Source organism: Anguilla anguilla, chromosome 8 (assembly GCF_013347855.1).
Source record: "Anguilla anguilla isolate fAngAng1 chromosome 8, fAngAng1.pri, whole genome shotgun sequence".
NCBI classification, from domain to species: Eukaryota; Metazoa; Chordata; class Actinopteri; order Anguilliformes; family Anguillidae; genus Anguilla; species Anguilla anguilla.
The window spans coordinates 36457364-36484819 of NC_049208.1; the positions used below are offsets into that span (position 1 = coordinate 36457364).

Below are 27456 nucleotides of genomic sequence, written 5' to 3' on the forward strand. Positions count from 1 at the left end.
TTACAAGTGACATGCTGTCATAATTAACAGATTTAGTATTGGATTCATTCAAATGAAGGCTAATTTAGCAAATATTATTTTTTAACCATTGCAAATGACACAATAACCAAAGGTTTCTCTGATTAGTATCATTTAGACAGCTAAGCATGTGCAAATTTTTTTTTTTGAAACATCAACCATAATTTATTGATTTGCTTTGAAAGTCGACACCTGACAAACATGGGCATCGTGTTAATCTCTCCATTGTTGCTACAAGATTGTGTGGATTTGAACTGCTGCATAAAGTACAACGAGAAATTATTCATTTCTCTTTATGCCTTATTTATGGATGCAAGCAGCTTGTATAGCTTGCTTGCATCAGAAGTTCTAATTAAGATGCACCTGAAGACAGCTTTGAGGCACCCCGGAGTGCCAAGATTTATTTCCGCTCGCTCACTCTCTGATGCCGGATGGGGCTCAGTTCAAATAGGCTTTTTATTTTAAAGTGGACCTCTTTGTGTAATGAGGAATAGGTCACTTTTATAAAGTGACTCTAACCTTTTGCCTGGAATAGTGTAATGGCCCCACAGACAAGTGTTGCCAATTACGCATTGTAATAGCTTAGCATAAAATTGTTCGTTTTTATGTGTCATGGATATCTCATCTACATACCTTTTTTTAAGTGTCTTTAAAAGTGTTTTTAAAGACAAAAATGATATGCGTGGATGCTGCAGCCAAAGGCTATTTTGAGATCCATTAAAGCATACTGACTCATAAGGACAGTGCATGTAAATTATGTAATATAATAAGTTAGAAAGGGTAGGAAGCTTGTTCTTGAAATAAAGAGCAGGGATCCTGTTCATGCTGGTCTTTAAAAGCACTTTAAATTTTAATGCTATCAGATACGTTGCTCCAATTTTTCTCAGAGGACTGTAAAACTTATTTTCATCCTCCACTCTCCACTCTCCATTCCCTGTTCATATCTACGTCTTGTGTCCAGTTCTCTGTTTAATCCAAGCAACTGCTTCCAAATGACCTGACTCGTTCAAAGGGCTGTACTGTCCAAGGGTTTTAGAGGCTCAAGGCCTTGTCATGAATCACGCTTTTGTAGATTATTTCAATTAGTATGAGTGATAGTAACCTTGGGTATGATGAGGCAGTCAGACAGAAATTCCTGCTTCATTCAGTCTGTGGAACAGAGGTTCTCTGTTCTATGAGTGCTCGAAATCATCTATTCTTAGACCATTTAACTACATGAGTCGCAAACTCATCTGATCAAATTGCATTGTGCTGACCACTCAAATATAAGAATTAGGTACAGTGTAGCCTCCAAATGGAGGCTACACTGTTTTGTAAACAGTACATCTGAGATGGCTAATCCGAGATCAGGGGGTATCACCCCATACATCCATATTTACATCCAAATGGGGGGACTATGTATAAAAAAGGGCTGTAGTTCCTACATGGTGCAGCTAATATGGGTGTAATTACACACACATTAAAGCTGGCAGTTTGCACTTCAAACTCATATTCATCGTTTCATTTCTTGTGCTGGAGTAGAAACCACCCCCCCCCCCCCCCCCCAAAAAAAAAAAAAGATTGTATGGCTATCCAAATACTTCCAGACTGCACTGTGCCCTGTTGCATTTTTTAAGACTGTCATCTCATTGGCAGTCTCAGAGATGAATGGACTGGCAGTTTGACGTGGAAGAGCTGAGCCAGCTTGTACACAGTGTCCTCTGCTCCTCATGGGAAGGGCAGCGAGGGTAATCCTTTCATCGTGCTCTGAAAGCGAACAGGACACCGTCTGAGGGGGCCAAGTCAAAACACGGGATCATCTCGCAGAATTCTCATATTGTCCCGCGCAGGCTAGCGTTTGTTTTAAACCAGCCAGATTCTACTGGTGCAGATGACCATATTTGTTGTGTGATACTTGGTGCTGTTATTCCTGTTTATTTTTTGTTGTCCATTTTTCAGTTTGGATTGCACAATCGCAGCTTTAGGCCTGTTTTAGCTGCAGTTATTTAAAAAGACTTCAGTAATTACAGTGTAAAAGAAAAATTACTGGAAGCTACAATTGTGATGGTTTGAAGTAATACATGTAATCAAGCCTAACTGGGGGGGTTGGAGGAGACATGGTACGGTGAAGAGTGTCGGAGAAGCAAGACTGAAGTAAACTGTGCCACAAGTGAACAAAGAGCAGACATACCCCACCTCTCATTGGACAAGGATCTCAGCATGTGCCAGCCCCTCCCTTTCTCAAACAAACACTGAAGAAGGAACATGAAGAAGAAGTACTGTCAGCCCAAAATCTCATAGATGCATAGCAACACAGATGCTCTAAAAAACAATTACCAGATGTTTTTTCTTAGCATTCAAAGTTGAAATTTGAAAGTCTCTACTGTTATTCAAATGAAAACATTCCAATTGTACGCCTCATTATGAATATTCATGAACGGATGTGAACAAAAACACCCACTGCAAGCCTCCTCATGACTATTTTTATTTTGTGTCATGTCAGCCACACTATTGGAGGAAGTGGCGCTTGATGTGAATCCTGTTTCTCGGAAAGGATGCTTGTGGAATAATAGTATGGGATGTTTTATGTAAGAAAGTGATTATTTTCCTCTTATTGTGTATATAATCATCCCACAGCCAGGCTTAAAACAACCATTCCATGTTAACGACTCGCTCTGTTATCATGTAAATAGTCTGCTCAAACTGTTGTTTGGCAATAGTGCAAGCCATTCACTCTCCGGATACAAGTGTCTGCTAAATGCCTGTAATGCCTTACATTACAGGCATTTAGCTGACACTCTCATCCAGAGTGACTCACACAACTTTTTACTTAACATTTATATTGCATCCATTTATACAGCTGGATATATACTGAAGCAATGCAGGTTAAGTACCTCGCTCAAGGGTACAACGGCAGTGTCCTCCCAGGAATCTAACCTATTACCTTTTGGTTACAAGCCCAGTTCCTTACCCGCTATGTTACACTGCTGCACAAGTAGACAATTCGCATAAATGAAATGTGAGTGGTAGACGAACAAGCTCTTCAAGACCAGTTCCTTTTACTTGTTGCTTATGCAGTGGCCAGAGTACTATGGCCCCCTTTTTTCAAATGGTGATTTTTCAGACATCTTTTAGTTTGTGACTTTGGTCAGCCCTGTTAGACACGTCGACAGGACCCTATCAGCAAGCCGGCTTGTTCTGATCAAAGCACTCTGCCTTATCACGGTTCCTCTCAAGTTCAGTCTGAGGGAATTTTAAATCTGCTTTGTGAAAGTCACAGCCTTCTGAATCAAAGACCTCCTGAGTCTCAGCTATGGCGAGTGCCTCAAAGGGAAGGATTCTCCTTTAATGGCAGAAATAATGGCTGATGGTGAACCGTGGGCTGAAGCAGAGCTACTGCACTTCCATCTCATTATGGTCCCTGTTGAACACATGCAAAGGCATAAGCCTTTGTGTGAATCCAGGGCACACATCAGAATCAATTCTGTATCACAAGATAGCATCTGAAGTTAATTCCCATTTCTCTTATATGTAAGTGTCCTGTTTGAGAATTGGCTGTGTAGGCAGTTCCTGATGGAAAGGCGGTGGTTTCTGCTCCCAGTATTTGAAAAGAATCTAGGCAGTGGAGGAGAACTCCACTGCAGTGCAGAGACTCTACTCAGTAGTGTCTCCTAAATATAGACATAACATCACTAGATTAGTTTATAAATAAGGTTTTACTTGATTTTAAGCCATAGGCAAGACTCTATACAACATAGGGTCTTGGATAGTCATGCAGGCTAACCATAGCCGGTTGTTCTCAAACCAATATGACTTCTGCATTGGAATTTGAACAATCATTCTACCTACCTGGCTCTCACATGCCTCATATCACTGCAATAAAGTGTAAAACTATTCTAGTAATTCTATTTCTTTATGCTTGGCTGTACCTTTTGCTGACATGACAGGCTCATTGAAACAAGCTCCTGAAATGGATATCAGAACAGAACTGAAGTCACAAACCCAGCGTCAGACCCTCATTACCATTCTCCAATAACAATCCATCATTTATGACAGAACAGCTTTTAATCTATAAATGTAACAAGGTCTGCAGAACAACTTAGTGAACACGTAGTAAACAATGTACTGCAGTGTTCAATCTCTGTAATACGAGTCCCTGCACAGACCACATAGAGCATTGAATATGACCAGGCCCCCACATAGACCACACAGAATCTGCACTGTTAGGCTTTCACTTGCAGTGGCTTGTTTACCATGGCTAGTGTTCCATCAGATCATCTGGTGTAAGTAATCTGTACAGTACAACCCTCACTAGCGTTACATAATCTTGTTTGTGTCTCAGTGCGGATATATTTGGTGCTGTGCATGCACTGGCATGTGACATGTGACACAAGATGGATGACAGCCGGAACCATCTGCACCCTGTACTGAAGATCCACTATGCCTGCCCAGGTGGGTAGCTGGTGGGAGAGGCGTACACAAAATCAGGGTTATGCTTCTATATGAGGGGTCAGAACTTCCCCCTCAGCTGTGCCTATGCCTCTGTAGGGAGAGGAAGATTGACAGTATTCGGAGACCACTCTGGTTCAGACAGGAAAACACAAGATCAGCAGATCTCCTCCTCCATGATGTGATGGAGACAAATGCACAAGGTAGTCCTATGAAAAGAAATGGCACTGAGTTTATGCTGAGGAAAGGAAAGGTAGTACAGCAGGCTGACTGTTCCACTGCAATAGCACTTCCAATTTGGATTTACATGTTCTGATGCACCTAGTTATGTATAGAGTTAGTATATCAATTGTACTTTCAGTTTCAACTTCATTTAGATAGTTTGAGTTGCATTTATAAAACTTAATTCTGTCCTCCACATGCGTATCTATATACTCTTTAATCCACCTGGAGTGAGGTGATCTGACAAATACACATAAACATAAAAAGTTCTAACTCACAATAGCCCCAGCAAACAGAGATGAGAAATGTTTAGAAAGATTGCGCTTGCCTCATGCTTCGCCCATCCTTGTGACAGATTAGCAACATTTTCACTTTTCTGTAGGGTAACTGTCCCCCACTGATAACCATCAGTGGCCTGAGTACAATGATCAATATGAAAGGCTATGCCCTAAATGTATCAATGAAGCTTTCCATCAACAGGGCAAAGCTAGAAATGCATATCAGAATATATTTGTCATATACTTGATTCCCAGCTTTTTCCCAGAAAGCACTGAAGGCACTCCATGTTCAGACCAGGTTTCTTATATCCAGGAATGATTGTCATGTAAGTAACAGTTCACCCTTTTCTCCCAAAGTGTACTGTTATCTGGGCAAGGCTGCAGGGCCCACAGTAGTGTTTACTGTCCACTGTAATGATGAGTGGCCGGGTAAAAGGTCCATGCTAGGGCTGTGTAAGCGCTGTTCAATAACACTCATTAATCTGCTGCAGAGACCTCGGCCACCCGAGCCCCCATTTATCTCGCTAGGCACCCAGCGCGCCATTTTCTGCTTTTTATCATCCCAGACAGAGAACCTCCATGAATAAATGCTGCACTGCTTGCGAGCGCTACAGAGGGTTTTATACAAAAAAAGGGCAGTGCGCTAGCTGTGTCATCATCTGACTGGGAAAAGGAATCATCAGCAGTGGGACTCATTTGGCCAGGGGTGAGACCGGGGTAAGTAGCCCAGGGTTTTTTTTTTAGGTTGCTGCTACATTAGATTCTGCCAACATCATGCCAAGCACTCATAAGCTATCAGTCATCATCAGCGAGCGATATGCCTCTCCTCTGAGCTAGCTCTCTAAAATAGTCCAGCCTGGTATTTTTTAACCTTTGGTACTGATTACATAATATATACAGGTCATAGGTTTTGTTTTTAAATGTAAGAACGCAGTCCAGATCATGCGTGACTTGGTCTTGAGTACTGCCCATTTTAGCAGCAGGCCGCATAGTTTGCTGAAAACACGGGCAATTTTTGTTTGTTTGATTTAAGCAGCAAACTAGTTATTTAAAAATATATCTGAATAAGGATTTGCTTACTCAACTGTGACTTAATACAATGTCATTATCAGCTTTTATTTTGCTAACAACCACAGCCATTATTTGTTAGTAGACTGGAATACTCATATTTTTGTACATTGTTTGATTAAAGTTAATTGTCCAAAAACCATAGTCTTGTCACTGCTAATTAACTGGCAAGATTGCATGTCAAAGGCCTAAATCACATCCAACAGGCCTCTGACATGCAACCTTGCCAACTAATGTGGCTGACAGGACTACCCAGTTGGTGTGCTGTATGATGATACAATGGAAATAGCTGTAGTGATGCTTAAACATGCCTCAGACCTAAGATGTTGAGGCACACATGGTGAAGGAATAACAAATTTTGGAAATGTTTTGAGCTGTGGCTTTGGAATAAGCATACCAGTCCAGTTATATACTGGTCTTAGCTCAAAGATCATAGGCATGGCTCTTGGTATCAATTTGTTTCTAGTATTAGCAAGGCACTTTATCGGAATTTCAAAAAGAAAGCCTGCATAGTTGGATATGTTTATGTTTTGCAGATTTGTAGATTTTTGTTGTTGTAGATTTCTCTGAATCAAATGGTCTGCTATGTAAAAAGTATGAAAATAAGCCCTAATATCAAATGAAAATGTCTTTTAAAAGTTCACTTCCATTCATTATGGAAATTTAATGAAGAGCATTGACTCCCAAGCGCATAATATAAAATAATATGTAACCTTGATTTAACTGCACAGCACAATGTCTCTCACTTCATTGGTATGAAATATGCCTGTATCTTCATGTCTTAAAGACTTACAAGGACATTTGAAATAAATAATTGTTTTTGGATCCTATTCAAGGAATCTCCTCACATTTATCTCCCATATATTTTGTATTTTCGTCATATAAATACATGTGCCTGCGAAGGAGTCAGCCATGTATTTTAGAGGGTTGTGTTTCTCTTTTTGGTTCATAATGTCCCTGTTATGCTACAAGGCGTTCCTGTTCATCATCACCGAACACACAGTGTGTCCTTGGCTTCAGGCTCAGACTTGGAATTAATACAGCAAATTCTCTGCTTACTTTCATAAAGAGGAACATATTCAGGGTGATAAAAATATGACGTACATGGATACTGTGGACCTATCATGTGTTCAGCTCAGTAATATTTCCAGATGAACTGTTTGTATCGAGGAAGAGGAATTCGAATGGTGGAGTTCAGCTCTGCAGTGCTTTCAGCTACAGTTTGTATCTGGCAGGGAATGTTTGACAGGATGGTGTTCAGGAAGTTATTCCACCTTTCACCCTCCGGAATCAAATCTGAAAAATGACGTGTGCTGTTTTCTACAAGTCAGGGAGTACTTTCAGTGCAGCAGAAAGAAAACATACTTAGAGGGAACTGTCATGGAAATAGACAGGAAACAAAGTGCCATAGGCAGCGCCACCGGTTTTTCATGCAGAGCACAGAGAGCTGTCTCACCAATCTGTCGCTACCAAACACGTTATTTTATTTGGGGTAGATCAGAAGTGAGAATGAAAGTGCGATGCTACAGACCAAAAAAAATGTTCACCTAGATGTCAGAATTATTAAAGAAGATTTATCTCTCTACAGGACTTTTGGTGAAAACGATCAAGTTCCCGAGACTGCAACCATCACTCCAGGCGAAAGATGGCCAGTAAATTAGGGAGCATCTCTGTGTCTCTGCTATAGCACGCTGACATAATACAATTTCACAAGCTAATATGTCTCAGTGTGCCTGGTTGAACTGTGACAGCCTTACTGGAGAATGGGTTGATTAAGGTAACAATGAACATACATACAGTCAGTAAATAAATAAGAGCATATGGATGAGATAGAGTGTTGACACGCAATTTATCATAAGTTGCAGAACCAGTAGGCTCACCTGTTGTTCAGTTGTCTTTCACATAATACACTAGGCTTATGCAGCATAATTATTCAGTCATTCAAGCATCTATTTATGTCACTGTTCAGTTATTTTAGTCAATTCTCCATTCCGCAACCTTGAGGTGACTGGATCGCCCTTCCTGTTGTGATCGTAGTTCCTGTCTGTACTGGCCCCACTGTGGTGGAACAGACTTCCCGAAGGGGTCAGGGATGCAGAATGATTGGCTATCATCCAATGCAAACTAAAGACCCGCCTCTTTTGCTTGCATCATCATCTCCTCTTCCATCCCCACCAAATAGCATTCTCTCCTTTTGTACAAATTTAGAATATGGTATTTTTATGGTTTTAGGTTATATGTTTTGTTATGGATGTACCATGTATGCATTTCTACTCTGGTCCTTGAGTAGCACAGTTAACTTGTGCAGGTGCATTAGTGATGTTGCATCTTTACTCACTGCTCTAGGAATGTTTTTGGCTGGACCGCAACAGCGGGGCCAGCCCTATAAATGCAAATGTCTGTGAGTGACTGACTGACTGAGTGATGAAGTTACACCATTGGTCGGCCGAGTTATGACGTTACACCATTAGTCGGCCGGTCCAGTCATATACTATGTTTTGACCTGGTCTTGTTTAGCCAGGTCTGGTATTATTGTTCATATTAATTAAGTCAATGCTTTTCTGTTTCTCCTATATTGTAAGTTGCTCTGGATAAGGGCACAAGGGCTCAAATACAGGCTTGAAAGCAATTGAATCTACATTTGAAGTACACAGTACAGAAAAACTCATCTGAGTTCATTTAATTAAGAGTCAATGCGTAAAACATGTTTACACAGACAAGTATTTGGAAATAAAATGGATGGTAAACACTGATGTGGTGCTTGTAGAAGACAGAGGGGTTTTAATATACAAACATAATGTGGACCATTGAAGTGTTCAATTTCAGCTGAGAGAACAGATGCATATTGCTGCATAACACTTTGAGTTATAGATTATGATTATGAGTGTCAGGCTTGCCCATAATAATAACCCGTGGAACACAGCGGGAGTGAACCAGAGAGTGCAATAGGTCTTCCCTGCTGCTGATAAGACGTCTCGTTTATCTTTTCATCATGACAAAAGGCTGCGCTTCACAGAAGGGAACTCTGAGCAAATTGAGTCACTAAATCTCAGGCATTGTAAATGATGCATTGTCAACCTGGAATTAAATGTTAGACATATTACACAGGGGTATTGCGCAAACATGTGCACTGTAGGTACGCTGTGAGTTCGTGTATATTCATGAAGATGCGTACAGCTTAAAGAGAGAGAAAATCCGAAAACTGCATTGAAACCAACAGCGTGTCGGAATGGAAATTGAATTTGTTCCCATAAAATAAATACGTGCACTGCTGTTTTTGGTATGCTGGTCTACATGAGCTTGTAGGCAGTGGCTATATCATCCCAGGTACCAGAGAAGGATGGAAACGTCTGGTCGCACTCTTTGTAGAACTGCAAAATTTGTTCCCATGAAATAAATAAGTGCACTGCTGTTGTTGGTACGCCAGTCTACATGAGCTTGCAGGCTGTAGTGGCTAAAGCATCCCAGGTACCGGAGAAGGATGCTGTGGAGAGTGACGCGGATTTCTCCTGGCAGGCCGAACGGAATCGCTTGCAAATGAGTAACGGGAGGGCAAGTGAGGTTCAGAGCTCCGGTTGCCAGATGCTTTAATCAGGGCTCGGTAAACACAGCACACAAAGGGGCTCGGGGCGCTCGCCGCAGTCTGAATGATTCATTGGCGCCCGAGCCGGGGGGGGGGGGGGCAGCCGCCGCATCGCCCCGCACAGCTGGCAGCGGCGCAGCGCGAGGTCGGGGCTGATGAGCTACTCAAGGTGCGCTTCAAGGGTGAGAGCAGGAAGTACTCGGAGCTGCAGACCGCAAACAGAGCGTGAGTTCCTCTCTGACATCACCCTGTGTGCGTGTCACCGGCCGGCCTTGCCTGCACCGTGCGCTTCTCAATGATAAAGACAATTCAACAGCAAGAGGAAGAGGAAGAGAACCCAAATATTTTTGTCGTCCATTGTCCACGAAGAAGGCTTTTTTTGAAAATAAAACCATGGTAGTATTGTATTGCATTAAGCATTTAGAAATGCACTGTAATAGATTTGGTGTCTGTCTGGTATGTTCAACTAAGCACTCTCTAGAAATAATTTGCAAGTACTTGGAGACTTCTCAGAAACTTTAATAGTACAATTTTGACACGCTTGAAGAGAACAGCCCCGGGCTTGCCTTATGTAATCTGGAACTGTCATCTATATTCCCATTAAGCTTAATCAGTCCATGAATTATGTTGCATTATGTGTGGGAGTTTAAATGCGTCTACTTGTTGGCAAATTGCTTTGCTGAACCACTGTTCATGTATTAATGTGATGCATAATGCATAAAATGTATTAAATAAATCCCGAGATTAAGTCAGAAAATAATGCATAAATTCAAATGAAATAGTCAGTCTGAGTTTTTTTTGAACTGATGAGTGTTTTAGGAAGTCACTTTGAATGCTAAGCTAATTTGTAGTTCTCAGGATGTATTAAATTGTTAAATGACTAAAATGATATGCTTCCCCTGTAAGCATATTTCCTGTTCACTCTGAATTGTTATCAGGGTACACTTATGCTTTGTACTTTTGAGTGCCAGGTTTTGCAGGAAGCCTCTTAACATTGTGATGACTGCTCTGTAATACTGTTCCTATGATGACTTGCTGCTGTAATTACATGTGGCCTATTTAATCTTGCCTGTTAGGGGGGGAACAAAGGGCAAGTGATGGAAGTTGTCACTGACTGAAGTGCTTATTCAGATAGTCAAAAACTAAGCCTACGTTTGTTCAGAAAATTTAAATGTGAACATTTCTAGTCCACATCTTTTTAACATAGATTAAACAATTAGTTATATTCCGTCAATTGGGCTAGGATATAGGCTATTTGTCTATTATGTGATTGGAAGTTTTGGCTATTGTAAAAATATCATGTGTTAGTGCTGAAATCTGTCAATGGGAGCGCCATATTGATCTGTAGAACAAATATCATCATATAATAAAATGTTCCTGACAGGGGAACTGGCCTCTAATTGTAAGCTGTCATTAAGGTTTGGGCTGTAGGCTATTAAAAACAGCATTTCAAATTTCAGCCAGAGAAAACATTTGGTTTACTTCTGCAATGGCAAATGAACTGAGTAGCAGAACAGTTTAAGTAATTTTCACCTCAGATCACGAAAATATGATCTCTTCCAAAGAAGGATATCATCCATAGCACACAATGGCCACCGTCGTGTTTTTGACGGTCATAATTAGGCCAATGTGATACGCAGGAATATTTTTTCAAATATATATCATTTTGGGACAGAAACAACGCACAAATCACAGAAAATGGTAAACACGCGAAGGAAGCAGGAAGTGAACTGATGCTGACTGCTGACACTGAGCGCGGAATTGAGCTCGGCTTGAAAGGGCTGAACACTTACAGCAAGGCACAACGTCCACCAGAGAGTATTGAAAAGGAGCTGCCTGGGGACCGGTCGCCAAAGACGGAATAAATCAGTATAGAATAACTGTTTCATATATACTATATACGTGACACGAATAAATAAAATACGGAAATGTTTGAGAATTTCAGAGAAAGACTGCATACGGTGCAGCAAGACTTTTCAACTGGGTTTGTATTTTGTTTCGCAATTAGCCGGGCTTTACTAATCCGTACGTTTGTTAGCGAGCTTGCTAACGTTAACAGAATTGAGACTTTTTTTTTTCTCGTTATGCATTGCGAAAGATAGTCTAATATGATCGCAGCCCAAATGGCAGCTATTTGGTTAACTGTGGAATGATCTCACTACTGGTGATGCGATTTTTGTTGACAGTGACAACTTGTTCTAAAAACTGCCGGGACATGTTATTTAAATGCTAGATTCGCGCTGGTCTGTATTTCTGTTAAATATTATTTCGGTGGTTACATCACATACCGAAATTTTGTTAAGGAATTGTCGTTTATGAATAGTATCAGGTGCGACTGGGCTAAAATCATGGAAACGACCTTTGTACATATTCCTTGACATTCAGCTGACTGTCATGTGGTTTCAGGAAAGTCACACCCACACAATTAATCGGGCCACCAGCTAGTGGTTACAAAGACAGTATCCTGTTCAGATAGCTATCATTTGCTAGAGTTCCCTTTAACTCCGAGAAGAGTACAACGAATTTAGTTGTAAACAGAAAATAAGGTCATATGGAATTTTTTTTTAAGTTTTAGTGGCCTATTTTAGTTTGACATGTTGTTCAGTTACAGCATCCCGGAGTTAACAGTTTGCCAAACTGAAACTGAAACGCCTACTTTTTACATGACGTTATTTTCGTTGTTTTTATAAAATATGTTTAGGCATTGACTCTGAAGGACCTTAAATGGCATGAAATCCAACAAAAACGATAATTTAAACGGCAAGTTTATTGATACTGGTATTTTTTTTCAATCCAATGATATAAAATCATAAATAAATACATAAATAAACACAACGCTTTTAATTAATACATTTTAGAAATATCTTTTTCCAGAGCCCCAACATGACCTCTTTAGATTAAGTTGAAACCAGTTTCGGGACCCGGGCAATGAAAGTTTTTGGAATTATGCTGTAACTTTAACAGGAACACTTAACCTAGCTAAAATTTTCTTACGAGCATTATGTTTTTAATTCATGCTTTGCATTATTTTGGCCCTTTCAGGATGAAAACTCTGAGCAACAAATCAAAGAGGTAGGTTATTTGGCTTTCACCAGACAAATTCCATCTTATTCCCCCTCTTCATTTGTTAATTAGCTGTACACCCAAACACTCTTTAATTCCTTTATTGACCTCAAGAACTTTAGCTAAATATACACATTTCTGATCTTATAACATTATTAGGAAAATACCTGTGGAAATTAAACAATGAAAAGCAGAACCTGGAATGGAATTCAGAAATGCATTAGCTCTCCTTAGTGTACCTTAGACATTAGAGACATTAGACATTTTGATGGTTTTAATATGATAACGTTGCATCCTCATTCCATTCCATTTCAAGCCTGTCTGTACTCTTGTGTATCCAATGTTGCTTTACCACAGGAGAGATGGCACTCTCCCAGAGTTCTCTGCAGGTGGGGAGATTCTCAACCGGTAAGGTCATTAAAAAAATTTACCCGGGGACTTTGTAAATCCCAGAAAAAGGGCCTAATTATAAAGATGATTATAAATACTTAATAGATCAATACATCCTTGAACTTTAGCATTTTGATACAACGATACAATACAAAGTGATACAATAAAAAGTGGAACGCTGACAAATAGCACAGGAACGTGTGGACTTGGAAATAAGATAAACATAAAAATCCATTAAAGGCAATCATACTCGAGTATGATTTTTTTGACTGTGGTGTGACGTGTGTCTGATCTGCTTGATGAATGGGGCATTGCACTGTTAACATATATAAAAACTAAGGAAGCCTCTCCTCTTCTGTTGGAATGCACTTTTGGAATATCAAGAAAAACAGCTTTTGCAGATATTGAGGGAACATTGGGGAAGGAAGTTTACTGAAAGGTCAGGGATATATTCTGTTATTAAGCCATTTCATGCTTTAAAAGCAAGTAAAACAGTGCTATTCTACTACTCACTGGTTATCAGTGCAATTACAGTAATTCTTTTTATTTTTTTTTTCATAAACCATGTGCCATGTCATTCTGAAGTTGCAGCTGATCAATGTTTTGTTGTTGTTGTTGTTCTGACCAGTAAAAAGAGCATTTGAGTAGTCAGGTCTACTATAGGCATACACAGGGATATCAGGTATTGGTTTCAGCCTACAAAAGCTTAAAACAAATTTATCAATATCAGCCAGATTCTGATACCCTAAAAAGTAGCCTAATCATGATAATCTGAACCCCTTATTTATTTTTTTTAATAAAAAATTATTAGGCTCAATGCTCTCTGCTTAATAATAAAATAAGCAGAGTAAGTAAACAGCCCATTCCGTACCATGCATCCCTAGTCTGCTCATAATCAAACATGCTTTAGCCTTTCAGTTACCACCGGTGTGAGAAATGGATAAACTTGCAGTGTTTCAAAGGTGCTAAACAGCAGCTTTGTTTACATTCTTTTTATGAGTCTTAGTCACTAGAAAGTATTTAAACGAATCGGTATCTAAAGTAACAGTAAGTTCGTAGCTTCGCATGTGATGTTTAATACCAGTGGCCCCAAATGTGTGGGTTATTATTATTATTTTTTTAATCTTTGCTTAGCTTGGTTTATCTTGGTTTAGAGAAACTGGTCCAACATTTAGAATTGTGGTGGTCAGTCAAGCCAAAAGAAAAAGACTGTTAAAGTCATTTCTAGAAATATTTAAAGTCAAAAGTTATGCTGGGAAACACAAAGGATCAGATGTATTGCTTTTGTGTCATTTGGGTATCTGTGGTGTTACATACCCACTCTCTTTCAGTCTATTCACATGGGGGTTGCCACATACTGAACTGTAATTGGTCTTGTGGGAGCTATTAGCACCCTGGCCAACAACAGATGCTGTCTTGTTTTAATTTGCAGCCGAGATATAACATGACTTTGTGGATGCAAGAATTTTGAATCACTACATGATGACTACTTACTTAGCATCAAATAGAAAATGCTGTATTACGTTTATATAATATCTAGATTTATATATTTATTTTTCTAGTAAATACGGGTCAATATCAGATTTGAATGCAGGGACATATCTTGTCTAGGGTAAAGAGCAAATTAACCGGAGTCATATTACAGAGTGCTTCACGTCCCCTTTAAGCTCTGTATTTGTGTTTTGTTTTTTAGAACCCACCCCTTGTTCTGAGCCGCTAACAGTAGCCTGTGTGAAATCGCGGCTGCGGAGTGCGTGTTCCGGCTCGTGGGGTGCTGCCCTGACATGTCCCCGCCTGCCCGAATCCGTCAGGCGACGGGCGTCGCCCGGCCACCTGCGCTCGAAGGAATGCCGGGACATGTCTGGCGCTGGCCGTTCTTGTCGCGACCTGTTTCCCGCCGTCCCCAGCCTCTCTGTATGCAGGGCCCCGCCGGGCCGGCCTCCTCTCGCCCTTGGACTGCCGCTGCCTGTTCATGCCCGCTCCGCGCGCGGGCGTGTCCTCACACGTCCAGACCTGTTCGCCCTGGTGTTTTCACACCTGCCCGAGTCTCGCGTTCCTCTGTTCTAAATCCTGCCCTTTTATTAAGTGGTTTTTAGGCCTTTTCTATGGCTGAAGCATGAGCTGTCGGGCATATTAATTAATAAAGTCAGTTGCTGTAGATTATTAGAAAACAACCTTATCTGTGCCAAAATGTGCAAAAACGGCTTTTGGCGATAAAAGAAATGGTTGGTAAAGCTGTATGTTCGCGGCCTCATAATCAAATGTCACGTACCTTTAACATGCCTGGAGCAGGTGGCTGTTGAGTGGTGGGTTCTGTGAAAGTGCTGTGATGTATCACACAATGTATCAGTACTGACATTGGCTGCCAGAGCCTGCTGGAATTCTTGCTCTTGAGTATAGCAGCGCCCACGGTGTTGAGTCTTAAATTGGTAGGGTTATCCTCTGGTTATTTGGTTGCTTGCCGTGTGCGGAAAGTGTGTTTGAAATGTACATCTCTGACACAGGGATCTGGGAGAGATGGAAATGATTCTGGATAACATTAGGAAAATAATGTTAACAAGGGTATATAATTTTTGTCACTGTTTTTGGAACCTACAGGGATCACCTACAGGGTGATGCTTACTCTGACCTTGCAGTTACCCAATGATCCATTTCTAGGTAGATCCGACAACCTTTGGGTAAAGACAATTTGATGTTCACAAGGCTGTAATAAAACACAATACCTACATGAGTACAAAATTGATACTTCAGAAGCCTTTAAGAAACAGTTGTGGAGTCATGGAGTATGTTGTGGGGACATGGGGATGTAGAGTGGGGAGTTGGGGATGCAGGGATGTGGAGTTTTGGGTATGTGGGGATGTAGAATTGTGCAGACGCGGGGATGTGGAGTTGTGGAGTTGTGAGCGTCCAGACATCTTCTACGCAGCCCCCACTTTTGAGACTAAGCCTTTTTGACTGTGTGATCATTTACTTTATGAATTTTCTGTGTGTTGTAATAGTCTCATTATGAATATGTTATTAGAATAGCTCCCGTAAGACAGAAACACTCGTGAGTGTCCTTAACCTGACAGCAGACATCGGGGCCCTGTTTGCCTCTCTGGCTGACTGGGTTCAGACGCGCTGTAAACATGAGACCTCTCTGTAATTTGGACTGATCAATTCAAACGGTGATGTTGAGCCCTGGGGGCCACAGTCTTCCATTCCGTGTTCCGGCTTAATTCCGGCGTCTCGCATCGATCAGGTTATACGCTCAGTTAATTTATTAGTCCTACCTTTCACCCTCACAGCTCATGCGTGGAGTATAGATCAACCATTTAGATACAGATTAGAATACACAGGAATCCATTTGAAAAGCGTATGTGGCAAATGCGTCTAAATGAGTATAGATCCATGGACAGCCATTTTTCAGGTACCCCTGTGAGACGGGAAGCCATTTGGGGCCACAATAAGATTGAGATTAATGTTTAAAAAAACTAGCAGATGTCTGTTTGGATTTTGTTTAAAATGATTATTTGGGGGTGTGAATAAACGTCAGATCTTTTTGGAAAAATATGACTTGTCTTACAAAATATCTTTTAACAAATAAGCACATAGAATTTTACACGTACAGTACATTTTGAGTATACAATATAGGTAATAGCCTGTATTGTTTATTTTATACAACATTCTATGCTTATCTTTATCAAGGGCGTGAATGATTTTGGAGGGCTCTGTAAGACTCCCACAGAGCTAACAGTCAGTGCTAGCACAAGGAGCACTGGACCACTGGCTACATCACTGCACTGCACAAGTGCCTAAGCTGAAGGCTGAGCATTGCACTCAGGAGCCCCTGGAATGTACTGTACTGTTGGGTGGTGGGGGTGCGGTTCTGTTCAGTCCTAAGCTGCATCATGTGGTCTTTAGAGCGCTTAAGTAAATGATTTGTGTATTGTTCCTAATGGGGCAGAACAACTGCAATCTCTGTCTGTCAATAGTGTGGATTTCCTGCTCTTCAAAATTAATGGATTGCCTACTTGTATGCATCTTGCAAAGGAAACCTCTCGCAAATGTGTTTTTATGCTAACCAAGAGTTTCCAGGTGGCATAGACAGAGAATTATCTGAAGCGTGCGGAGCAGGGCAGAGTGAAAGAATGTAGCATATTATTTGACAGTGTTGAAGTATGAGCAGAGATAACAGACTGAAGTGGATTAATTAGCAGAATAAGCCTTGGCAGACAGAAGATTCTTTGGCTGCTTTGACTTTAAGTGACATAAAACCCTGTTTCCACCTATTTTTGTTATTTTGTTGCAGTCTAAATGATATTTTTTAATGTAGCTACATTCAATAGAATGTTGAAAGATATTTAATAATGACATAATAGAACTTCAAACATCAATCCCTCCTGGACAGTCTGTATGAGTCAATTAGTGTCTTTTTTTACTGAATATTTGAGGAGAAAGTTCTATGTCATTATTTCCACTGTATGAATTTCAGAAATCGCTCCAATACTGTGCTGAATTTAGAGGATGTGTCATCTGAAAAGCAAGGAATTTTACTGCAGTCGGGAGACTAATTTAAAAAAACAACCGGCCAGCAAAAGTGAATGAAACACAGCAGATCTGCAGAAGTTCTACATATAGCCTACCATGCCCATGATATATTTTTGATTATCTTTCATAAGTAAAAAATCTGCCTTGTGAAAACCATGCATAGTTTCCTTTCTGGTTTATAATCTTCTTGAATCCTTCGGTCATGCTTCACTGTTCTGTGCAGACGTGTCGAAACTAAAACTAGTGAACGTGTTCGTTTGCGACGGGCTTGGAGTGACACGTTCCTGTTGTGCATTGCAGGTATGAAGACATGTGGGTGGCCCTGCACGAAGGAGGGAGCGAGTGCGCTAGAGCCGCGGAGGTGGGTGTGTTTTTCACCGCTCGGCTGCAGAGCATGTTTCAACAGTACCGCAAAAATACACCAACGCCAACCAGAGGAGAGGCATATCTTTCACTGATAGCCACTGACCTGTGGTTGCCTTATAAGAAATGACATTACACAACTTTTACATAGCATTTACATTGCATCCATTTATACAGCTGGATATATACTGAAGCAATGCAGGTCAAGTACCTTGCTCAAGGGTACAACGGCAATGTCCGTACCTGGGAATCGAACCTGCAACCTTTAGGTTACAAGACCAGCTCTTTACCCAATATACTACACTGCCGCCCCATATAATAATGCAGTGGCACCCGATGGAGGCTAAAACCCACCCCTAAGGTGACGGGACAGAGCCGCTGTTCGAACCCAGGCTCAAGCGTGCAATGTGAGTGCTGTATGCGGTGCTTATGGCTAGCGCCTTTACCAACAGGACCACTTGGGGGCTGACTGATTTTCAGTCTCATCCACACTATTGCCTTTCCAGGCCTACTGCAATACTTAGTAAAAACCACCTTAATTTTGTTGCTGATGCCCATATACTGTGCCTATGGTTGGGTAGTGTTGTAGCGTGATTGTACACAGTACAGAACTGGGAGACTTGTTTTGCTGTCTGGTATATAATCTAAGACGTGTTGGTGACAGATTCATCCTGTTGTGAATGTGGCATTTGACAATATTCAGCTTCCCAAGACTGCTCTTGCAGGGCAGATGCCTCCTGGATGAGCAGCTTTAATATGTTACAGAGAAAGACAGATGTGTCTGCCTAACAATGACAAATCAAGGACATTTTTCTGTGAAATACAAAAGAAATGCCGGTTTGGAAACAGAATGTTAGATTGAGAAAGTGCAGACGGAGAACAAAACACTGATTAAAAGATATGGAAATTGGAAATAAACAGGCTTTGAGATTGCAAACTACTTTTAATGGGTAAGTAATTATAAAAGGCCTTAAATGAAGCACTGTAATTACACTGGCCCCATCTATAGTTCTAGAGTTTTTGTGCATCGCCTACTGTAAGCTGTAAACTAGTTAAATATAAGAAGTTGAGTCTTTTTGGGCGGCCATGTTGACAGTAAGTTACAGCTTTCTTCGTCAGCTCTTCCCCAAATCGAATGGGATAATACAAATATAAGATGATGTGATTTCACTTTGGTTCAAGGGTTTGAAGGCTTCATTTGTTTTCTAGAGGCTGTTTATTTCTAAACTGTTTCTCACAAGTATACACAAGCAACACATTTTAAATCACAATGGCTCACCATATTTGTTGACCTAAGGACAACTTTAATGCTGTTTTATTTTTTTCTGGGGAAGACAAGTAACTAAGGGGAAAGCCTGTTTGCATCAGTGTCTGTATTCAACCCTTTGAAGAGTAGGCTTTTTTGGAATAAGTTTTCAGAATTTTAAGTCAGTGTTCTAGAACTCTGTGGCTTTCAGTTACCAGTAATGGTTACTACATAAGCATGAGAATGTTCAGTTAAGAACATTCTAATCACATATTTGAGATCTTATACCTTTTAGACACTTTTAGGGTTAAATGGTGAATTGAGATGGCTTTTCTTTGTAAAGATTCGACTTTGTCCTAGAAAGAATCTCAAGGGCCAGCTGGGCTTATGCAACTCTGGTTTGTTTACAGTTTGGGTTCTTTAATTCTGTTGAAAAACAGCCTGTTCTTGGGTTGAGGTTGTGTTTGAGGTGGAGGCGGGGGGCTGGGGGGGGGGGGGGGGTCGGTAAATCTCTCAACACCCCACTGGGAAACGCTCATCATTATTATCATTTTGACGTTCCAGTTAATTCCAACCTTCTTTTTTCTGAGCAGTTCCCTTATAATTTGGACAGCAGTGCTTTTTATTGGCAGAGACACTGAGGTTACTATCAGTCATGACTGCCTCAGTCCACACCTCCCTCTGTTCCTGTCACACCTGTTCTATTTGTGGTGTCCCGGTTAGGTCATCTCCACTATCGGGATGTCATCTCTTATGTGTGTACTTGAGTACAGTGTATCCAGCCAGCTCTCTGCACACTCACAGTGCATCGCTACCAGCTCCAACCAATGAGATGCTCTAAAGCCACAAAGCGATGACCTGCATAATCATTTTGGCAAACCTGCTGTGTCAGTGAAAAACTCCTGAGCGCTTCCTTATAGACCGCTTCTGGTGGTCATAGCTTATACTGAAATGCCTTAATCATGCCACAGATTCATCTGACTCCCATTTTTCCTTAGAACTATATTAAGAAAGAGATCATCTATTTTCCTTGGAAAACCCCTCTGCATATTTCCATCACATCTGCATCGCATTGTTTGCATGTGTAAATGTGTGCATTCCTGCAAGTTCCTGCGCTTCTAACTCTGGGTATAATGTGCAGGAGAAAGCATTAATAAGACATTTTTAAAAGTGGCGTAATTACCACAAAATCCCAGTCCGGACTCTATTGAAATGCTCAGGGCAAGAATGTTACTATCAGAGCTACCAGATAATGAACACATTAATGATAATATCACGCTTGTGTTAGTGAGACATTGACCTATTATAAGCTTATGGCTCCCCTGCACCAGATCAGAATATCAATTTCAGATGATATATCAGGCACGCACATGTTCCTCCATCTCAAACTGACGTTGAGACAGCAGGACGTCGCCATGTTCACCACGTTTGCTCACGTACCGTAAGACAACGACTTGTGAGCGTGTCCTGCATGCCGAGCTGCTGGCCCGGTGCTGCGTTCGTAGTTTAGGGCAGTGCAGCGGAATAGGATTTCGCAGCGAGATAGTCATCAGGATCAGTTATATCGATGGCAAGCCGGTCACGGTCACTGATAGTCAATAGCGCCCAGTGGAGGACACACAAGATACAGTATCTCTCCTCAGGAAATGGATCTCATTACTTAGCGTCCCTTGATTTGATAATGGTGCTGCTTATTGTGTGGTAAGTACTCTAACGTTACAGGGCCCGGTTTTTCTGCCTGACAAAGGGAGTAACGGGAGTCAGTTCCCCCAGTTGGAGTTCTATTCGTTTGTTGCGTAATCTGTGGCCTGTGGATTCTACCCCCACAGCTCGGTTTTGATGAAGTAGGTGTTTACAGCTGCCCCCGCGCGCGTCGCTCAAGGGCACGGCAGCCGTGCCCCATCTGCGGTGCGTACCCGCCCGCGGCTCAGAGGTCAGAGCGCCAGTTTCGCCTCGTTTCGCTGCGGTCTTTCTCGGCTGGCCTGCTCGCGTTTTGCGACCGGAAAAGCGATGCGCGTGACTGAAAGCAGCGCCGGTTCCGGACGCGCGGCAAACCGCAGAGAAGGAATCGGTTAGCCGTGCGGTGACCCCTGTGCTCTTTCCCTCTGGGGAAGAAGAGAACGGTTTCATTTCTGAGATATCATTTTTTTGGTTTTCGCACAGCCGATTGCATCATGCTCCTACGGCCTTTGTTTATTATTTCGTTTTGGAATGAACCGCTTGTCCCCTGGGTCTGTCAGTTGTATTCAGAAAAGGAATTTGTTCATTGAGAAGCAGTGTGTCATGTACGCGGTACTGCCTTCAAAGGCCTTCAGTCAACAAAAGAGGTTGAAGAAATTCAGTTTGGTTCCAGTGTGTAGTCACATGGAGGAGCTGGGTTCTGCCTGAGGTGTTCTACTGTGGATCTGGCTCGTCGCTGGTGGTTTTCTGAGTTAAGCCCCTCCCCTATTGTCTGGTGCACCCAAATTGTTTTGGGATCCTTGGGGGTCAGTCAGGGGTTGCATTCAATTCATTATTGTATGATGGTCCTTACCCTTGTTCTGTATTCAAGTTGTTAGTAGGTGTATCTATGAAATCATAAGGAATTTCTGTGGTCTGAATTTTCTTTTTTTTACAACTGAATATTTTGAAGTATTGTCTTAATTTCCAGTTGTGGACGAAGCTATTTATTCTACTGTCTATTATTTTTACTCTATCTATTATGACTCCTACATTGTCTAGTATCAGGGGAAAAGGATTTCAGCTTCCAGTTGGGAAACAAATTATATCTTATTTTCTTTTGTAGTTGTAAAATTGCATAAAACCTTGGCACTGAATCGTAGAATAAAACAAGTGATGTTTTTAGACAATGTCCAAAAAGAAAGCTATGAAGTTTATAGGTGCAATCCAAAAAATGAACTTTGAGCGTGCTATCTATTCTGCACAGTTACAGCACTCGAAATTAACTCTGTGGCTTAATTTTTAAAATGGTTTTAGTTTGGTATCTGTTAAACTGTGAAAGAAAAGATGAATTAGGTACGTTTTATATTCATTCACCACCGCAACATTAGTAATATGAACAACATGCACGATACTGTACTGTTCTAGAGAAATTGTGAAACTCAGAAACAGAACATATTAGTTAGATAAACATCTGGATTTCTGCATATGCACCATCTGTTACTTGTTCTCTGATTAGCAAGTGTTAGTACCTGATGAGTACACTATCTGTCTAAGCCTCTCTTGCACCGTAATTAGAGTCTGTGAATTTTTTCAGTTTGCCTTTCTATTTATAAGTTACGCCTATGAATTTAATTAATTCCTGTAAAGACTCCTGAAGCCGAGGTTATTAGTAGTAAATCTGTCTCTCTTTAAAATGAAATTTTAAATATGTCTCTCGGGATATGTTACTATCCGTTGTCCTAAGCCATTTTCAATTACTCTGTTCAATAAACTGTGGTTGTGTCTGTGTATTCAGCTTGTCAATAAAAGCGGTTGCTGTGAAATAGAAAGACAGTAGTGTGTTTTTTTCTGTGTTTTAGAGGACACTGTTTAGAGCTGCATTGTAAAAATATTGGGAAGATCAGCTCAGTTTAAATAGGTATCTGATGGTGTTGATCATGGAGTATGAGGTAATTAGAAATTTGCGTGTTTGTCATATGCATTTATGCACAGGATGGTTAGGCTTAGGGTGGCCTGGGTGGAAATACATGCAAGTTAGTTATAGGGAAGTCTTAGAGCAATTTTTGTGGTGCACTGTATAGATGCCCTAATTGCAGATGTGACTGTGGTCCTGTCGGTGTTGGATGGGGACGTGGTGGTGCTCTGTATGGATGCCCTGATTGCAGATGTGACTGTGGTCCTGTAGGTGTTGGATGGGGACGTGGTGGTGCTCTGTATGGATGCCCTGATTGCAGATGTGACTGTGGTCCTGTAGGTGTTGGATGGGGACGTGGTGGTGCTCTGTATGGATGCCCTGATTGCAGATGTGACTGTGGTCCTGTAGGTGTTGGATGGGGACGTGGTGGTGCTCTGTATGGATGCCCTGATTGCAGATGTGACTGTGGTCCTGTAGGTGTTGGATGGGGACGTGGTGGTGCTCTGTATGGATGCCCTGATTGCAGATGTGACTGTGGTCCTGTAGGTGTTGGATGGGGACGTGGTGGTGCTCTGTATGGATGCCTTGATTGCAGATGTGACTGTGGTCCTGTAGGTGTTGGATGGGGACGTGGTGGTGCTCTGTATGGATGCCCTGATTGCAGATGTGACTGTGGTCCTGTAGGTGTTGGATGGGGACGTGGTGGTGTTCTGTATGGATGCCCTGATTGCAGATGTGACTGTGGTCCTGTAGGTGTTGGATGGGGACGTGGTGGTGCTCTGTATGGATGCCCTGATTGCAGATGTGACTGTGGTCCTGTAGGTGTTGGATGGGGACGTGGTGGTGCTCTGTATGGATGCCTTGATTGCAGATGTGACTGTGGTCCTGTAGGTGTTGGATGGGGACGTGGTGGTGCTCTGTATGGATGCCCTGATTGCAGGTGTGACTGTGGTCCTGTAGGTGTTGGATGGGGACATGGTGGTGCTCTGTATGGATGCCCTGATTGCAGGTGTGACTGTGCTCCTGTAGGTGTTGGATGGAGAAATGGTGGTGCTCTGTATGGATGCCCTGATTGCAGGTGTGACTGTGCTCCTGCAGGTGTTGGATGGGGACGTGGCGGTGCTCTTGGCGCACTGGGAGAAGAGGAGGGCGGTGCTGATAGAGCTCCAGGAACAGCTCAGAGAGGTCCCCAACTTCCTCAGTGACCTGGCATCCATCACCTCCCACATTGGTGAGTGTGAACCTCTGACCACCAGGGGGCAGGGGTGAGGGGCGCAGATAATGGCTTAAGCCTTCTCGAGCCACTTAGTAGAGACTCTGGGTTCTGTTGTCGAGTCGTCATAGGTTTGAGACTACTACTACCATAGAAATTATATTTCTATTATATTGCCCAAACCATATGTATGGTATAGCTAAGCTTAGGTTCTCTGATCCTAACCTAGTACTATTTATGCATGAATGCAAGTATGGAGTGTGCAGTGTAAGGGTTAAGAACGAAACTAAAACTAACCAGAAAGTCCACAGGCCCATGCTGGCAGGCAGGAGGTTGTCTCACCCGCTCCTCCAGTGTGTTTAAATATAGAAAATGTCTGTATTTAATAATCCGAAAAATAAAGGTTGGAAAAAATAAAAACGTGGGGCCAAAACATTCTGCGATGCTATCTTAACAGGGTGACGTAGACCAAGAGTAAACACTTTACAGCCAACCTTGCCCTGCTGCCAGTGCTATCAAGCTCCATAACTCCTAAAACCATATGTTTATGAGGTCGTGAGTTCACCTTAAAAGAACCCCGGGAAGTACTTATGTAGATCTTAACATAACCAATACCAATGCAAAGAATCCTTGTTTTCATGATATTATATCCTACTAAGAGGGCCTCTTTTGCAGAGAAGCCCTGCAGGCCATACCGTTTCAGACTTGCACAAAGACCTTATACATGTAAAGTGTCTGAACAGAATACACAATTCATTTGCCTCTATATATATCGAGGCAAATGGGCCGGAGACTTCTAATTACTTCATTTTAAAAAGTGTAAGGAAAAAAAACATTATTTGAAATACTGTGCCTCTTTGGCTACTCAGAGTGAGGCCTAGTAGTTATGTTCAGTGCATAGTCATTTATCCAATGAACATTATTAGAAAAACTGGTTACGCTGCAAGTTCAGCAATATGTCAAATGGGGGTTTGACTATAAAACCCTGGACAGGTATTAGCCTGGGAGAGAACCTAGCCTGATGTCTCCCAGACACCGAGCTGCTGATGTCTTCCGGATTAACTTTAGCTGAGGAGTGCTTAGTCAGCTCTGAGGCATGTAGACTGTATATAGAACTTCTTTGGTGAGTGTACACTGAGGATGTAGTTGTCACAGTGGTTTCCAGAATAGATGAAGTGTCACTGCTTCTGCTAAGTCAGTTGAACTATTCTAGTTGATCTATTTCTACGGGAAGGGTTTGGTTAACCTCAAGTGACCCTCTTGTTATGCGCTGAATTGCCTGGTGCCAAACTTGGCCGGTCTGGTGGGTTGGTTTGGAGCATACCCGCATAGTCTGAGCCAGCTGGGCCTGGGGGTTTGTGAATATTTTGGCTCTCTGCAAAGCAGTCTTTATGTCCTGTAATTTTGGGTATTTTTTTTTTATAACTCTAATAATCAAAGCTTACATTGGAATCCGGCACTCTGAACTAATTTCACACATTAATGCAATGGCCCTTTTTGCTGTTTTTGTGTATGTGATACAGAAGCTTTTGGAATTTTAGGAGAAGTATGCCTGGTTATCAAAAAAAAACAAAAAAAAGGTTGAACGAACCTCGGGGTTTAGACATGCCCGGAAAGGGCTGCCCCCAGCCGCCAATCACCCCGTGGTGTTGGGCCTCGTTTGCGGCCTGAAGAGCCCGCGTGTCCCCCGCTGACAGGCCAGATGTCCTCCAGGCTGTGGAGCACCAGTGTGAGGGATCCGAGATGGACAGCCGCTGAATAATCATGAATAGCGACCTCTCAGCTTGTCATCGTGATTATCATCATTGCCATCATCATCATCATAAATCATATGAGAATGTAGTATCATAACAGAGATGTAATTTGCGCATTGGGCATATGAAAATCAGGCTGATATTATTATTATTATTATTATTAGATGACTGAAAGATTGAGTAGACAGCTGGAAATAGGAGTCTGATCATTCTTTCAGCTTCCATTGCTAGACTTTACCTCCTCTGTTATAGCAGTGCCTTGATTTGTGGTTGTTTATTTATTAATATTTCTGGATATGTACTTAAGCAAAGCCATAGGTTTTGGGCTCCATTGTAACAAGGGGCGTGCTCTTCAACATGACCGTGATCTACGACCTTCAGTCTACATTTCCAGTGATTGTTTGTATTTGAATATAGCATTGTACTGTAATCTGTAGTTGCTTCATTATTGGAAAGAAAAAAGAATGCGCTACATTCATTTAGCATGGAACTCAAGGGGCATAGTTCCACATCAGACCACTTCTGGCAACCAACATGGGGAAGAGATCAGTCAAGGCCTCAGACAGGGGACGTGATAGCAAATCGGGAGATAGCATGTAACAGGAAATCGAACATTGCATGTTGTCTGTCATACAATTGCTCGGCATCCCTGATAAACGAAAGAAAAAAGAACAAAACAAACCCTTTCGCCAGACACTTATGAGAGCCATCTTAGTTAATGTTTACGGATTCCACTCCCTTTTTTAGGTCAGCGAGAACAAGCCTGTTGTTTCATCACGTCGGCCTCGGAGCCGCAGCGGTTCGGTTTGCCTCGCGGTGAGACTCAAGCAGGGTCATCCTTTATTCAAGAGGGACGTGGGCCGATCGCGCCGTGGAAGATTGTGTTTGCTTCCTCCGCCCCAAAGCCATCTCTTATTCACAGCAGCTTGGTTCAGCGGAGGTCGGACGGCAGCTCCGCCTCTGACGGTCGCTCGGCGTCTCACCCGCCTAAGTGGGTACAGTAAACACTCCAAAGTGTTTTCAGAATCTCTGTTCATTTGTAGATAATGACTGCAAATTTTGCAGCGCGGTGCGGAAGCAACACTTATGCTTCGTAGCGTGCGTACCATTATCCTTAATGTTAGAGACCTTTGCGATCTTGGAGTTTGCAAAAAGCATCCCTTGTTTTTCAGCCAAACTTTGCCACAGCATTCTCTGCCGGTTGCCACGCCAGATTTGGAACCACCGTTTGTGACTGTTGAGTCACCCCTCTACTGCACACGCCCAAGCAAGGGTCACTGTAGCTGAAGTGTGTGCTTTAGTTCTGTGTTCCCGTATGTGAGCTAGCGGCTTGCTATTTTACTCTCCGCAGGCCTAGCAGTGCTATGGGAAACCTAGCCGTGATCAAAGAAGGCCCGCTCTCACTGAGTGACAGCCGTTAGCACATTAGCGCTAGCTGCACCATTGGAAAGATTTGATGTAACAGTAACCATCAAGAACTCAAACCCATTCTATCTACTGGTGGGGCAAAAGCCAATTGTGCCCATGCACTATGGGATCCCAGTCATAGCTGGTTAATGACCCGATCCAGACTTGAACATGAACCCAAGCCGTACTTGTGGGAAATGCCTTTGGCCTTACCCACTTTGGACCCCAGCTGTGTGCCTTTTTTAGAAGCTTGGCAAAGGCTGCCTGACCGTTGTAAAATGTATCCGCAGTTACCATACGGTGTCCTTGAGGTGTG

At 42.1% G+C, this 27456-nt stretch overlaps 1 protein-coding gene across 2 annotated transcripts in view; it reads left to right on the forward strand.

Annotated features, from left to right (window-relative positions):
- Window positions 1-11369: 11369 nt before the first annotated feature.
- The window catches only part of LOC118234330 (dysbindin-A-like), a 70021-nt gene continuing 53934 nt past the window's right edge, over window positions 11370-27456 (forward strand). For both annotated transcript variants that reach the window (XM_035430795.1, XM_035430797.1), the window contains exons 1-5: window positions 11370-11581; window positions 12640-12669; window positions 13018-13068; window positions 17881-17941; window positions 23865-23997. In XM_035430795.1, the coding sequence (XP_035286686.1) occupies window positions 11526-11581; window positions 12640-12669; window positions 13018-13068; window positions 17881-17941; window positions 23865-23997 (331 nt within the window). In that variant the 5' untranslated portion in view covers window positions 11370-11525. The remainder of the gene's footprint in view (window positions 11582-12639; window positions 12670-13017; window positions 13069-17880; window positions 17942-23864; window positions 23998-27456) is intronic.